Source organism: Osmerus eperlanus, chromosome 26 (assembly GCF_963692335.1).
Source record: "Osmerus eperlanus chromosome 26, fOsmEpe2.1, whole genome shotgun sequence".
Lineage (NCBI taxonomy): Eukaryota > Metazoa > Chordata > Actinopteri > Osmeriformes > Osmeridae > Osmerus > Osmerus eperlanus.
Genome location: NC_085043.1, coordinates 9,618,885 through 9,633,443, shown reverse-complemented (window position 1 = coordinate 9,633,443; position 14,559 = coordinate 9,618,885). Strand labels below are relative to the sequence as shown.

Sequence of the window (14,559 nt, the reverse complement as noted above, 5' to 3'; positions counted from 1 at the left end):
GGCTCAGCCTGAATGAGACGACTGGCACTAAAACATGTTTAAGTCCTTTACATCTGGCTGGCCATCTGTGTGGGACTACTGCAGGGCTCTCTCCCTCCCTCTCTCCCTCTCTCCTCTTCCCCCCTCTCCCACTCCCCACCTCTCACCCTCTCCCCTCTCCTCCCTCTCCCCCTCTCGCCCTCCTCCCTCTCCCTCTCCCTCTCCCCCTCCCCTCTCCCCCTCTCCCCCTCTCCCCTCTCCCCTCTCCCTCTCCCCTCTCCTCCCTCTCCCTCTCCCATCTCCCTCTCCCTCTCCCATCTCCCTCTCCCCTCTCCCTCTCCCTCCTCTCCTCCCTCCTCCCTCCCTCCCTCCCTCCCTCTCTCCCTCTCTCTCCCCCTCTCTCTCTCTCTCTCTCTCTCTCTCTCTCTCTCTCTCTCTCTCTCTCCCCCCTCTCTCCCTGCACCCCCACACAAACACACACACAATCTCGGTCAACCCCCCACCCTCCCCCTACCCCCCCAACTCCACCAGGGCGGTCTGTGTCTGCTGCCACGGCGATGAGAAGGACGGCGGAGAGAGGCCAAGGGGGTTCGGACCAATCACGTCTCTGTTATCCTAATTACACTGTCAGCAGTGCTGCTTTGTAATGCAGTGACATCACGGTGACATCACAATGACATCACGGTGACATCACCCAATTAGCCCCCTGACTCAACACATTACCAGGAACGCTACAAAGCCATCTAACACGTCTAACATAAGACCACAGAACATACCATTAACCCTCGGAGCGAAACAGAGAATTTGTTGCGACAGAGTTTCGCCAATCCACAGCAGCCCCACCCCAGAGAGGGCTCTGTGATGGTGTTGCCATCGATCTTGTCAGCCTGACAGACCCCTGCAGGGCACTGAGTTAACGACTGTCACTGATCCACTCTCTCACCCCTCCAGGGATCACACATGGACCCAAACACTGTTCAATACTTTCCAATGGCTGAAATCTGATGGGTGCAGTGATTCAGTTCTAACACACACACACACACACACACACACGCACACACACACAAACACACACAAACACACACAAACACATCTAGGATGTAAATTAGGACTGACGAATGGCTATCAGCTCAGGACCGGTTTGATCATTAGAAAGCTCTGGATGATCTCCTTTAGGGGAAAAACAAAAAATAAATATAAATATACATTCTATCCCCTTACATAACATCAAAGATTCAATTACAAGACAAGCGTTCATTGTATGTTTGTATGCGTTTATGTACCACATTTCCACGTGTCTTTGTACATGAACAGATATATGAGCATGTCGTATTGTGTTAAGCGTGAGTGTGTCTGCCGGGCGTGTGTGTGTGTGCATCTGCGCGTGTGTGTGCATCTACGCGTGTGTGTGTGTGTGTGTGTGCCACTCACGTCCGCTGATCTTGGTGCCCACCCTCTGCGCCAGGGCGGAGCTCTGTGCCAGCTGCTCCCTGAAGCTCTGCCCCATGTAGTAATCAATGTCGTTGGCTCTCAGCAGCTCCTCGAAGGCCTTGGTGGTGTCGCCCAGGTGCTGAGTCAGGATGTGACACACGCAGAGGCCCTCTCGCACACGCTGCCGCAGGACGGACAGCTCACGGGCCTGGGCCTGGATCAGGGGGTCAAACCTCCTACCAGGGGTCAGGGAGAGAGGGAGGGGGTGAGAGAGAGAGAGAAAGAGGGTGAAGGATAAGAGAAGAGGGAGAGAGAGAGACAGAGAGAGAGAGAGAGAGAGAGAGAGAGAGAGAGAGAGAGAGACAGAGAGAGAGAGAGAGAGAGAGAGAGAGAGAGGGATAAGAGAGGGGGGAGAGAGATGCAGATGAGAAACAGAGGGGGGGAGAGAGAGAGGGATGAGAGAGTGTGAGGGAGGGATGAGAGAAAGAAAGAGAAAGAAGGAGAGGAAGAAATATTGGAGCCTTAGCAACATTGACAGTTTAACCAGAGGTTACGTATAATTTTGACTAAATCGTTTATCCTGTATTCGGGCTGTGAGTCAACATGAGTACTCCGCACTCCCAAAGCTCCCTTCCCTCCAGGGCCTCTCCGTGACTGGCAATCTGGAGCAGTGCGCTTCACATGGATACACAGGAGAATGGAGGGGGTTGTTTTTCTGTACCAGAGCCACTTCCACTCTCGGCTTCAACTGTTTCATATCCTGCATAGTATTTGATCACGTTTGATATTTGATCGTTCGAACGTTTCGTGCCACTGAAACGCTCTTGCAGCGTGTGCTGACGTTCGCCATTGTGTCAGACAAGAACAATCAAGCCCAGATAAGCGATCACCATCATTTCTAATGGTACTCGGCCTGTTAAAGTGATGTTGCCGCCAACCTACCCGGGCTTTCCTTCCTGTGGGGCCCCCAGAGGGCCTTTTCCCTTTCTCAGCTGGTCCTCCAGGGCGCCCACCCGAGTCACCAGCTCCTGCAGGTCCCTGTCTGGGCCAGGGTGTCGAGGGGAGGGCCCTCCGTCAGAGGACTGCCAGCCCTCGTCCTCCTCCGGCCCGCTCTGGGGGGGCGAGGCCTGGGTGCCCCAGTTGACCCTGCGGGGGGTGGATGCTCCGACGTGGCCGGAGGCGGACAGCAGGCGGTTGTGGAGGCCCCTGACGGCCGTCTGGGAGCGGGCGAGCTGGGAGCGGAGGTCTTCCACCAACCTCTGGAGGGACGAGACGTCCTCGCCCGGGCCCGCTGCTTTCCCCTGATGCGCCGGGGCGGGCCACCACTGGGAACCGCACTCGAGGGAGGTGCACATCTCCAGGTCGTCAAACTCTGAGGGGCGGGAGGGTGAACACGAGTCAGACAAGGGGCCCACACACCAGCTTCTAAAAGAACGTGTTTAGCCCTGTGCTCCTCCTCTAGCTCCTCGCCCCCCTCTAGTGGTGGGTTTGAGTCCCGGCGGTTACCGGGGCTGCTAGCGTCCTCCCTCTCCGCCTCGTTCTCACTGCGGCCGCACGTCTCGTAGCCCAGGTCCTGCAGGTCCACCTGGACATGCTTGCTGTCCTGCTGCACGGACGTCTCCGCTGGGAGGGACGAGACAACCACACACACTATGAGTCTGTGTACACTCCTCACACACTCCTCACACTCACACACTCACACACACTGGCTGTGGTGCCTCCTCACACACTCACACGCACACAAACACACCGACTGTATGCACACACACACACTCACTCACACACACACACTGACTGTACGCACACACGTGATGTGTGTGTGTGAGGGTGTGTGAACTCACTCAGCAGCTCTCTGTAGTCCTTCAGCTGCTCTGCCTGGGCCTGCACGGTGGCTTCTGACACCATGAGCCTCTCCTGCAGCTCCCTGCTCTGGTGCTGCAGGCGCAATGCCTCCACACACGCCTCAGACTCCAGCGCCCTCTGCTGGCGGCTGCCTGCTATCTCCGTCTCCAGGTCATCCTCCTGGCACACAGGAGAAGGACAAACGTGACTGTCCACCTCCGAACTCCCACTATTTTTGTGTGTTTACAGTACTATCCTGTATTGGTGCATGTTAGAGCGCCCCCTACCTGTGAGGAGTGTACCAGCAGCGCTCCGAGGTCCAGAGACAGAGGCCTGGTGCTCGCCCTCTGCCCCTGACTGCCTCTCAGCTGGGCCAGGGGGCCACAGCCTCCCTGGGGGCCACAGCCTCCCTGGGGGGGACAAGCCTCATCGTAGGCCTCCCATCGCTCCGAACTCCCCACATCCTCCTCCTCCTCCTCCAAGTCCAGATCCAACTCCTCCTCTTCCTCTTCCTCCTCCTCCAGGAGCCTCTGCTCCTCCTTCTGCTTCTTGAGCTGGTTGTTCTCCTCCCGCAGGCTGAAGAAGGCTCTCCTACGGAGGGAGGAGATGGACAAACCAAACATATAAGACAGATCGATAGGTCCAGTTGGTGCAGACGTATATCGCTACGCAGCAAAGACTTGAAAGGTCCCGGTGTCTCGCGGAGATGGTCTTCCGGCGGTCTCACCTCATCTGGGAGAGAGAGGAGAAGCCAGCCTTCTCTAGCTGGGCCTTGAGCTCCCCCAGTTCTCTCTCCACCACCCTCTTCTGCTCCACTAGCTGCTTCACCTCCAACAGCCCCTGGCCCTCCCCCACTGCATCCTGGGACAGCTTCCCCTTCCCCTGTCCTCCACACCGATCTGGGATCTGATTGGACGTAAGGGATAAGGGGCAATGTCAAGTCTTGCAACATTGAGGGTAAAACTGTTTGTTCTTCTTCACTGAAGAATAGGAGAATAATAAGAGAAATGTTATGTTTTGTAAACGGTCATTGAATATCATCAGGTTTCCTGAAGTACATTTAGTAGACGCTCTTATCTAGAGCGACTTACAGTAAGTACAGGGACATTCCCCCCGAGGCAAGTAGGGTGAAGTGCCTTGCCCAAGGACACAACGTCATTTGGCACGGCCGAGAATCGAACCAACAACCTTCTGATTACTAGCCCGAATCCCTAACCGCTCAGCCATCTGACCCCCTATAAGTAGGTGTGTGAATGCGACCACAGTACCTGCATGTTGGCGAGTGTCCGAGCCGTCAGCTTCTCCTCCTCTTCCTCGATGCTGTCTGTGTACTCGCTGGTGACATCATCCTCCTCCTCTGTGCTGGGTTCTAGACAGACAGAGCGAGCACGTCAACATGCACCCTCGCACACACTAACCCTATTCATGCTTGAATATTCATCCATCCATTTGCCTGAGCACAATTCAGCAACCGTTCAGAAAGATTGTTCCTACCACTATCCCGACCCAAAGACAACCGAATTAAAACTGTGAGAAATTAATGCGTGGCCACATGCTAGATCTGAGCAGATCATGTAAGAACGGTTGAATCGTGTCTGTTACCAGCAAAACGTTTTATTAATTACAAAGCCCTGATCTGAGAACAGCTGAGTTTCTAAATCCCAGCCTTAATGGAGGATAAAACTGACTGTGGATCAGCTTCAGCGTCTCACAGGAAGAGCTGATCTAAACAGACATACTCTAACCCTTACTTTAGAGTCTTTCTGCATCTGCACGTTTTGTGCTTTACAACAAAAACGGCCCAAACGGGACCGTTTGATTCGAACCATTGAGGAGCTAGAGAATAAACTCTGCCCTGTCTCCACAGTGAAGACAGGGCAGAGTTTATTCTCTAGCTCCTCAATGGTTTACTAGTGAAGTGACAGGGGGTTCGAATCAAACTGTCCCGTTTGGGCCGTTTTTGTTGTAAAGCACAAAACGTGCAGATGCAGAAAGATTCTAAGGAATAGAGAAGAGACTTAAGTAGAATGTGTCAATCATACTTGGATTTAAATTCCCTTCATTAGATTGGTGGAGGGACTCAACCTGAAAGAGGACCTAATCTCCTACCTTAAACCAATGACACTGGGTTTGAAGGGGTCTGGAGAACAGGTGGTCTGCCAGGCCTTATTAAGACTAGGAAGAACCCCTGGGGATTATGATGACTAAAACAGGATTAGGTAATCCCAGTATAGACTATAAGACTTGACGTGGCTGTTTCTGATGAGGAACAGCATGTTACCACAGTGGGTACTTAATATCACTGGAAAGGGGTTTAACTATCTTTTGAATGCTGCCCTTTGCAGGCTCTGTGTGTCCAAGGAAAAGTGGAAAAAGGTATTCGAGGACTTAAAATAAGTTTTGAATACGATTCTGGTCAGCATGTGCGGAGAAGGAAGGGACAAGTTGTGCTTCACCATAAAAATCACCCAATCAAATGTCAGATGTTGTGTTTATTGAGCTGTTAAGAACATTGTGTGGATGATGAAGTGAGAGGATGACTTTCCTGGCTGAGTTGTGCTTGTGACTCTCATATGAAAGAATATGTTGCCTCAGAAAGAGGCAGTATTATAACTATGACTATTAGACAAACCTCGAGTCCTGGAGAGGAGGGGGACTGGCATACAGAACCATGTTTACTGCCCTGCGTTTGCCCAGCATCTGTTATGCTTTAACCCAAATGAGCTCAATTGTCACGGTTGCTTTATTGTACCCTTGCAAAAGAAAATAGGACTTTGAGAACGCCGTTGCAAATATGTTTCTACATGACTATAATTTCAATAATAAGTTAGGTGTTTGTGTTAGAAAAGCAAGCAGTATGACAATACCCCAATTATCCCTTTACAGTACATTCTTGACACCAGTTATTTCACACAGAAATCTGAACGGCTGGATTGAAGGTACTGATCTGAACACAACACCATTCCACTGTGTAAATCCCAGAGGGTACATGCTGTTTATCATGCAAAGGCACACACATAATAGTTAGTAGACATAAAACATCATCATATGGCAGGAAAATGTTATAAAACATCATTATATGGCAAAAGAGCAAAATGTTACTATTCACAAACTAGTCTTACAATTCATGCTATCGTTCTTCCTTGCTAATTGGTCACAGTCTCAGATAAACATGAAACAATTTGCACAAATGAAAACATAAAAATATTGCACAAGCTTCAACATATTATAAATACATGTTCCCGCACACATCAACACCCCAGTTAACATCACCAGAAACAACCAGCGTCCACGTTCCAGGTTAGGAGCATCAAGAAGTGCCACACACACGCACAAGCTTTCTGGGCTTCACTGCCCCCTGCTGTTGTGGAAGTGCAGTTACAGGTAGCGGCCCACGCTGCTCTGATGCCCACCTCCATAGTCGTTGTGGCCCTGGACGCCCGGTCTGGGGGAAGCTGAGGCCCGTGGAGCCGGCCTCAACGCCTGGAGCTCCCGGGTCAACCGCTCCACCAGGGGCAGGCCTGAGGGCTCCACCAGCTGCAACTGGAGGTCCTACACACACACACATATACCACACACATACACACATATATACCACACACATATACCACCCACACACAGTGTATAAGTGTCTATTCTTTTAGCAGACGCTTTTATCCAAAGCGACGTACATTAGGGTGTTTCAGTGTGGGGCTTCTTGAATCAGCCGTCGCATCCTCAAGAACCAAAACACCAACCTTGATGATTTCCTCTTTGGCGTCGACCGTTCTGGAGAGAACCTCCAGCTGGGCGGCCTGGTTGTGGATGTCCTCCAGGGCCTCCCTCTCTCTGCGCAGGCCCAGCTGCAGCTCCTCCTGCAGGGCCTGGAGCTCCACCCCGGCCCCTGGTCCTGCTGTCGGCCCGGCCCCAGGCACCCCGCCTGGGGGGGCCCACGTCAGCTGCCTGCGAAGCTCCTGGAGGCGTAACGTCTGCTCTCCCATCACCTCCCCCAGACGCCCCGCAGAGTCCTGGACAGGGGGAGAGAGGGAGGGAAGGGGGAGAAGGAGAGGGGGAGAGACGGGAGAGGGGGTGATGGGGAGAGGGGGTGAGATGGAGCGGGAGAGCTTAGATCAAGCATGTCAAGGCTCCACCCCCTTTTCATCACAAGATCAAAACCGTCTCCGGCGTCTCCAGCTGGAGCCCAGGGCGTGGCCCGGCCCTCAGAGCGGCTGTGTGTGGGCGCTACCTTGATGTACTGGTCCCTGGAGGCGATGGTGCTGAGCAGGGCCTGGACCTGGGCCTGGTTCTCCTGGGCCTGGAGGCTGCGGTCAGACAGCAGCTCCTGGAACAGACGCTCCTTCAGCTGCAGACGGGCCTGCAGCCCTTCCAGCACCTGGCCCGGCCCCGCCTGGACACGCCCCAGGAGGGCCGACGTCAGGTCCTGGGAGCACGGGACACCACACACACACAGAGGTGAGAGCGAGAGAGAGCGAGAGAGAGCGAGAGAGAGCGAGAGAGAGCGAGAGCGAGAGCGCGAGAGAGAGAGAGGAGGAGGTGGAAAGAGAAAGGAGAGAGAGAAAAAGAGAGAGGGAGAGTTGGAAAGAGAAAGGAGAGAGAGAAAGGGAGAGAGATTGACAGACAGACAGAAACACAGACAGAGAACCAGAGAGACAGACAGAAGGACAGAGAGAGAGACAGACAGGCAGAGAGACAGGCAGAGAGACAGACAGACAGAAGGACAGACAGACAGGCAGAGAGACAGACAGACAGACAGCGAGACAGACAGACAGGCAGAGAGACAGACAGAGCCCTACCTCCGCCTCCTTGGTGCGTGAGAGCAGGGCTCCCTGCAGCTGGCTGATGAGGGCGTCCCTCTCCCTCAGGCTGTGGGCATGCCTCTCCTCGCTCTCCTGCTGGTGGCGCTGCACACCCCTCCACGCCACGCCCACCTGCTCCAGCTCCGCCCCCTTCCCCCGCAGCAGGACCTCCAGGCTCTGACGCACAGCAAAGCACACCATGGAAGCGTTAGGCTGAGTGTGTGTGTGTGTGTGTGTGTGTAAAGAGAGCATCCCTCTGTGTGTGTGTGTGTGTGTGTGTTTACCGTGATGGTCTCCTGGTTGTTGGACAGCACACAGCGTTGGGCCTCCAGGTCCCTCTCCTTCTCTCTGAGCTGCAGTTGCAGCCTGTGCACCTCCTCCTCCTTCTCCTCCACCCGACGGAACTTCTCATCCACCGCTCGCTGGGGGGGAGGGGGAGAGGGGGGGAGGAGGGGGTTCAACCGTTAGTCAACGCATACTCACGAAAATCTAACAGAATCCAAACACTGGGAATTTGAAATGCATCCTGAACCAGAGCGAGAACTTGGCCAGGATCTGAGCAGATCCACCAGGGGGCTGTAGGTCCTACCTCCAGAGCGAGGTCTCTCTCCTTGACGCGCTCTCTGAGCTTGCTCAGCATGGAGTCCCTCTTCTGCCCCGGAACCTGTTGTAGCTCCAGCAGCTCAGAGTAGTCCTGGAGAGAGGAGGAAGAAGGCTGTCTGTGTGGGTGTGTGTTGGGTGCGTGTGTGTAAGGTGTGTGTGTTGGGGGTGTGTGTGTGTAGGGGCTGTGTGTGTAGGGTGTGTGTGTAGGGGGTCAGGTGGCTGAGCGGTTAGGGAAGTGGGCTAGTAATCTGAAGATTGCCAGTTCGATTCCCGGCCGTGCCAAATGACGTTGTGTCCTTGGGCAAGGCACACAACGTGTGTGTGTGTGTGGGTGGGTGGAAGTGTGTCTCACCTGCACCAGCTGGTCTTTGGTCTGCAGTGAGGTCCTCAGTTCCCTGATGGTCCTCTCTCTCTCCTCCTCCTCCCTCAGACTCTCTCCCTCCTTCTCTCTCTGCTCCTCCCGTCTCTCTAACAGTTCAGAGCGAGCCTTCTCCAGAGCCATTTGCAATTCCTGAAAAAGACAATTTCCTGGTCACACAAAAAGCTTTTGGCAGACAATTCTGATTCGACATACAATCCCACATACACTCACACCTTTGTGTCTCACTCCCCCCCCTCTCCCCCCCAGCCCCTGCCCCCTGCCCCCATCCCCTGCCCCCTGCCCCCGCCCCCAGCCCCTGCCCCCCGCCCCCCGCCCACCTGGTTATGTCTCTGGGTGTTCTCCCTGTGCTCCAGCGCCCCCTGCAGGTCGTGCTCCAGGCGTTGCAGGGCCCGGCTAAGGTCCTCCCCCGTGCGGCTGGCCTGACGCTGGGTCCGCTGGCTCGCCTGCAGCTCCAGCTGGGCCCGGAACAGAGAGGCCTGGAGCTCCAGGGCCTCGCCCTGCCCGCGCACACTCTCAGCCCCAGACACCTGCAGCCCCGGGCGGGGGAGAGGGGGAGGAGACAGGGGGTGGGGGGTGGTAGTGTTGAGACAGAGGTCTGTGTTTCAGAACGAGTGTGTGGCTGTGTGCTGATGCAGCTGTGGCCTCACTGTGGGGGATTGTAGGAGAACTCAATCTGGCCTGTGTTAAGTCGTTTCTTTATTAGCGATCGGGGAGAGATATCTCTTTAGACTACCCATTGATAAAAGGCTATTTCTGTGTGTGTGTGTGTGTGTGTGTGTAGTATGTGTGTGTGGGAGCAGAGCTCACCTGTAGTTGTGTGAGCTTGTTTCTGTTGGCAAACTCTTTTAGGGAACACAACATGTTGTTCTGCTCTTCTATGACCCGGTACAGCTCTGCAGCCTGGGAGAGAGGGCACACACACACGGTAACAAATACATATAGTCATTAGTCAATTCGAAACAACCATTTTTCCTCTTTTCCATTCTTTTTTTGTCTGTTTCCCTCCCTCCTCACCTCCGTCTCCTTGGTGTTGACCGAGTCATTCAGGTTCTGGACGAGGCGTTCTTGCTTCTGGGCTTCCTCCCTGGCAGAGCGCAGTTCACCTTCCATCTCCCCCAGTGTCATCTGCAGCTTCTACACACACACACACACACACACGGTCAGCGTACTGATGATGTGATGGAGGTGATGGAGCGATGGGGTGATGGAGGTGATCCAGAGAGGGGGCGGGGGTACCTGGTTCCTGCAGTCGCTCTCCCTGATCTTGGCCTGCAGGGACTGGACTTGGAGCTGAGCCCTCTGAAGCTTCCCCACACACTGTCCCGCCGCCCCCTCGTACTGCCCCAGCTGGCTCTGCCGCTCCTCAATCAGCTTCTGAAACACACACACATGTTAATACTACACACATTCATGGTAATACAGCACACACACACACACACACACACACACGGCTCTGAGTGAGAGCGGAAGGTGAGCAGGGTCGGCTCGGTGTTCTACGACTTCCTCAGGAGGAAGTCCCCGTTTCCACGGCAGCGCGGCGTTTATTTCCTGTTTTCCTGATCTCCAGATACCACCCCCCCCCCCCGAGGGCTGAGTCGACGCTTTATCACATCACTGTGCTGCACGTGTTTTTACCTTCACCGTTTACATGGTAGGACAACCGAATGACTAGATTCTGATCCATTCCGTTGAAGGTTAATTCTCTGGAAGCTCCTTTGGTTATCTCTAGGCTGCCGCTGGTCTGTGATACAGTCTTATCTCCCCTGCTGGGCAGTAAACTCATTACAGGTGGCCTATCAACAAGCTCACACACACACGCACGCACACACACAGGGTGCCAGTGATTCCCTGCTGTTTCGGCAGCTCAGCACCCATAAGTGATTTGAAAGGCTATACCGGGTGTCACTACATAATATTCCTCCCTGCACTACATTACCCAGAGGCATCATTGCATGATTATGTAAATCCTTTCATGCACTCTCCAGAATAGCATGTGGCTAGACTTGTTCCCAGCCATACAGACGGATAGCTAACAAACCTTCTGATTAATCATTAACATGACAAAGGAAGTTATGGAGGGATTACACAGAGGCTAGCCTGGTATTTTTTTTTTAAAGAAAAAAGAAAAGCTTTACAGCCTATGGAAACTGTTGCCGGGGCGACGGGCAAGTTGCTAGGAGACAGGCGGCAGGAGGGCAGGTCCCCTCCCTCGAGGCTAATCAAGGGACTGGCTTTGCTAAGCTTTGAGTGGCATAGCCAGCCAATCAGGAGCTGGCGAAAGACTCGGCCTGGTTTATTCTCGAGAATAATGGCCACGATGGACGTAGGACTGTACCATCTATAAGTGGGGTGGAAACGCAATACTTGTTGGCACCCAAAACTGTATAAACTTTGAAACAGATTGTGAAACGGTTTAACGGTGGGTAGCCAATCCAACATCTATTCCCTCCCCATCCCCAGGGCTCTGATCTGGGTGTGACTAGCTCCGACTCGTGGTCAAGTTTCATGTCCTGGAGGTTGTCCCGCTACCTGCTGGAAGCGGAAGGGCCCACACTGGACAAAATCATCCAGCCACGGCTCCTCCATTTCAGCCAGGTCCTGCTGCCCTCCTGGGGTCCCCACCTCCATTCCTGGGTGGGGGTACAGCTCACAGTCCACAGCTACTCTGAAGAGGCTCCTCAGGCCCAGGCCCAGGGAGACCCCTGGATCCAGCTTGGCTTTGATCAGGACCGGGAGCCTGCTTCCCTGTTGGGTCTTGACCGGCCGGTACTCCCAGCTCCTCACCAGGCTCAGGGCCTCCTCCAGCCCAGACGCAGGGTTCTCTCTGGGGCAGGCGAACGGCGGGCACACGTCCACGGCCGTGTCCAGGGACTCGGCGGAGGAGGTGAGGCTGGAGCAGGACTGGTCACACAGAGTCCGGTCACTCTCTGGCCCAGCGGGAGGGGACACAGAGGGGACCGGGGTGACCTCTGACCCCTCCTCGGGCCCTGACACGCTGCCGGAGTAGCGGGTGGAGGGTCCACAGGAAGTGCTTCTCCGCCCCAGGCGGCGAGGGACCTTACAGACGGCTTCGTAGTCCGAGTCAGCCACACGAAGACCCGCGCACCCCCTACAACGCCTGGGGCGCTGCCCAGGGAGGGCCTCTGATCCTGGGCACTGGTGGTGGTGCTGAGGGGCGGGCGTCTGGTCCTCCTGGTCGGTCCAGGACTCGTAGACGGAGTAGGCCAGATCGTCCTGGACCAGGTCGTTGTATCGGACATCCTGGAGAGCCGAGAGGTCCACCACAGGGGAGTCCTCCAAGCCCGCCTCGGAGGGCCCGGCCCCCTGCCCAGGCCCCGTCTCAGGAACCAGGGTCTCCGCCGTGTTGTTCTTGCGGTACAGGCCGCAGATGCACTGCCGGAGCCTGTCCTTCTCCGACAGCAGCTTGTGCAGGCGCTCCAGGGACAGCGCCTCCACGCGGGCGATCACCGTGTCGAAGCGGTACATGCGGTCCAGCATGAAGGCGCACTTGGAGCAGGCGAACTCCCCGCGGCCGTCACGGGTCAGCTCTCGGCCCAGCGCGTGAGACAGCAGCACCTGCAGGTTGAGCTTGGACGCAGGGTGGAAGATCCAGCGGCGCTGGTTGCCGCAGAGCTCGCGAGCGCAGATCCGGCATGTCTCTTTCGTTTTGATGTCGAGCATGGCGGCTGATTCGTGTTTCAAGCCGAGCTTGTGAGTCGGGACAGGTGTAGAGATGATGTTAGAGTCTACGTGCTGTGAAATTGTCCCGTCTGGCCTAGTCTATCAATCTGAACCGATTGAGAACTTGAGTCATAACTATAAATCTGTGATTGTTCAGTATCCAGAAGAACAGATAAACAAAGGTAAAAACAAGTTCCTGATGAATCAGGAAGTGGTACTGATAAGTCAACAATGGCTGAGATTGATAAAGATGTCACCTAGCATCCCATTGGTTTAGGCAATAACTTAAACGTAAAAAAGAGACTTAAGATGAGAAACTATTTTTTTTTTCATATAAAAAAACAATAATCTTTCTTAATTTAACTAGCAAAGGCGACTGACAGTTCCGTGCTGTTTTATCATTGCCGCGGATGGGCTACATTGATGAATCCTTAACGTAACAATGTAGCTAAATCAAATGTAATACAGACGCTCACAGTTTCGGCCCATAAAAAATGGACATGATTTGAAAAAAAATCGCAGTCGATGCAATGTCATTTCATATTTTCTGACTCATCATTGCGAAAGTATGATGACAGCTTCGCCGACCAACAGCAGTTAATCCGACACGAACACGGAATCGAATTAATTCGAAAGAGAAAAATCTAAACGTCTACATGTATAGTATATAAAAATACTATGCGCCGCCTTGTTTTCTGTCTCCTTGATAGCGGTTCTCATCAGCCTAGCCGGCAGGAAAGATTTCAGGCATTCCAAACGCCGGAGAGATGGCAACGTTGACATAAGCGCAGCCAGGCTGGACCGTACCATTTTACTGGAACAAAGGGGTCTTTCGATTCCTTATTCTGCCCCTGGTCGAGCAAAACGATTTACCCCAGAGTCAGACACTGCATGCTCTCACAGAGATCCCGTTTTTACCTTCGGTAGAGGAAACATCTCTTTCCTATCCTCCGATCCAATTAACAGTTTAAGGCTACTTTTTGTAAAATTAATGTAGGGCTTCAATCTACCTAAAACTAAGCAGTGATCAAATTTTTAGATCTACTCAAAATATCAAAATCAAAATATCAGATAATACGAATATGTTCTCTACATTGATAAGACCCCCTTTTCTCAGAGTTGATGTGTTAGGGTCACAGAGTGAGTTCAGCTCCAGCCTGGGGCAGTAATCACCCGGGCTATTAGAACCTCACATGTTCACATGCATGACAGCCAGAACTTAGAGGGAGGAGGGTCAGTTCGAATCACATGACGGGATTTAAGGCCAAAGCCTTCACCTCTGAAAAAAAGTCGAGTTTTTCCCAGGAAACGAGGCCATGAATCTTCAGCATGTCTGTCATTAGAGAGGGTGGGGGCACTTTAGCTTGGTGCGTCAGGCTGGAATCGGATTCGTTTCCTCGTGGGCCTTGTGTACCCTGGGCCAGCATTTGTCACTCAAGAACCAGTAGAAATCGAACCCGAGAGACAAGATGCCAAAACAGCCACTGGCTCTAACGAGGCCGGCAATCAAACATCTATTAATCCCAATCAGTGAGAACCACCAACCTCCCTGTTCTGATTGCTCTCTCTCTCGGCTGTTTATGTATCTAGAAGCGACACAAATAGCAGAAATGTGACAAGAGAGACAGAGAGACCGAGCTGCAGTCATCCCTGCTTGTCTACTTGTGAAGTCAGTGTTGTTGGTGTGGGGGGGGCGTACGTATAAACAACTGATATCCGCTGAATACCATCACAGTCTATTTTAAAGAGACTTTCAGCGTTTGGCTGTGAGACTGTGGTGTGATTGTAATTAGAGTTGGCGTCTGAGTTGAACCGTTGGAATAGCAATGTTGAGGTTGACACACG

At 53.6% G+C, this 14,559-nt stretch overlaps 1 protein-coding gene across 5 annotated transcripts in view; it reads right to left on the bottom strand.

Moving 5' to 3' along the window:
• pde4dip (phosphodiesterase 4D interacting protein) overlaps positions 1-14,559 on the bottom strand; it is a 50,710-nt gene that overhangs the window by 6,995 nt on the left and 29,156 nt on the right. For 2 of the 5 annotated variants that reach the window (XM_062452892.1, XM_062452893.1), the window contains exons 1-20: positions 11,563-13,490; positions 10,270-10,407; positions 10,048-10,167; positions 9,841-9,933; positions 9,351-9,560; positions 9,004-9,162; positions 8,638-8,742; positions 8,333-8,470; positions 8,046-8,225; positions 7,478-7,672; positions 6,990-7,259; positions 6,666-6,804; positions 4,521-4,621; positions 3,980-4,158; positions 3,540-3,843; positions 3,252-3,432; positions 2,917-3,033; positions 2,353-2,782; positions 1,411-1,646; positions 1,096-1,149 (exon numbers count right to left, since the gene is read on the bottom strand). In XM_062452892.1, the coding sequence (XP_062308876.1) occupies positions 1,096-1,149; positions 1,411-1,646; positions 2,353-2,782; positions 2,917-3,033; positions 3,252-3,432; positions 3,540-3,843; positions 3,980-4,158; positions 4,521-4,621; positions 6,666-6,804; positions 6,990-7,259; positions 7,478-7,672; positions 8,046-8,225; positions 8,333-8,470; positions 8,638-8,742; positions 9,004-9,162; positions 9,351-9,560; positions 9,841-9,933; positions 10,048-10,167; positions 10,270-10,407; positions 11,563-12,714 (4,501 nt within the window). In that variant the 5' untranslated portion in view covers positions 12,715-13,490. Of the gene's footprint in view, positions 1-1,095; positions 1,150-1,410; positions 1,647-2,352; positions 2,783-2,916; positions 3,034-3,251; positions 3,433-3,539; positions 3,844-3,979; positions 4,159-4,520; positions 4,622-6,665; positions 6,805-6,989; positions 7,260-7,477; positions 7,673-8,045; positions 8,226-8,332; positions 8,471-8,637; positions 8,743-9,003; positions 9,163-9,350; positions 9,561-9,840; positions 9,934-10,047; positions 10,168-10,269; positions 10,408-11,562; positions 13,492-14,559 lie in introns of those variants that run through there. The other 3 variants (XM_062452894.1, XM_062452895.1, XM_062452896.1) reach the window with 2 other exon arrangements.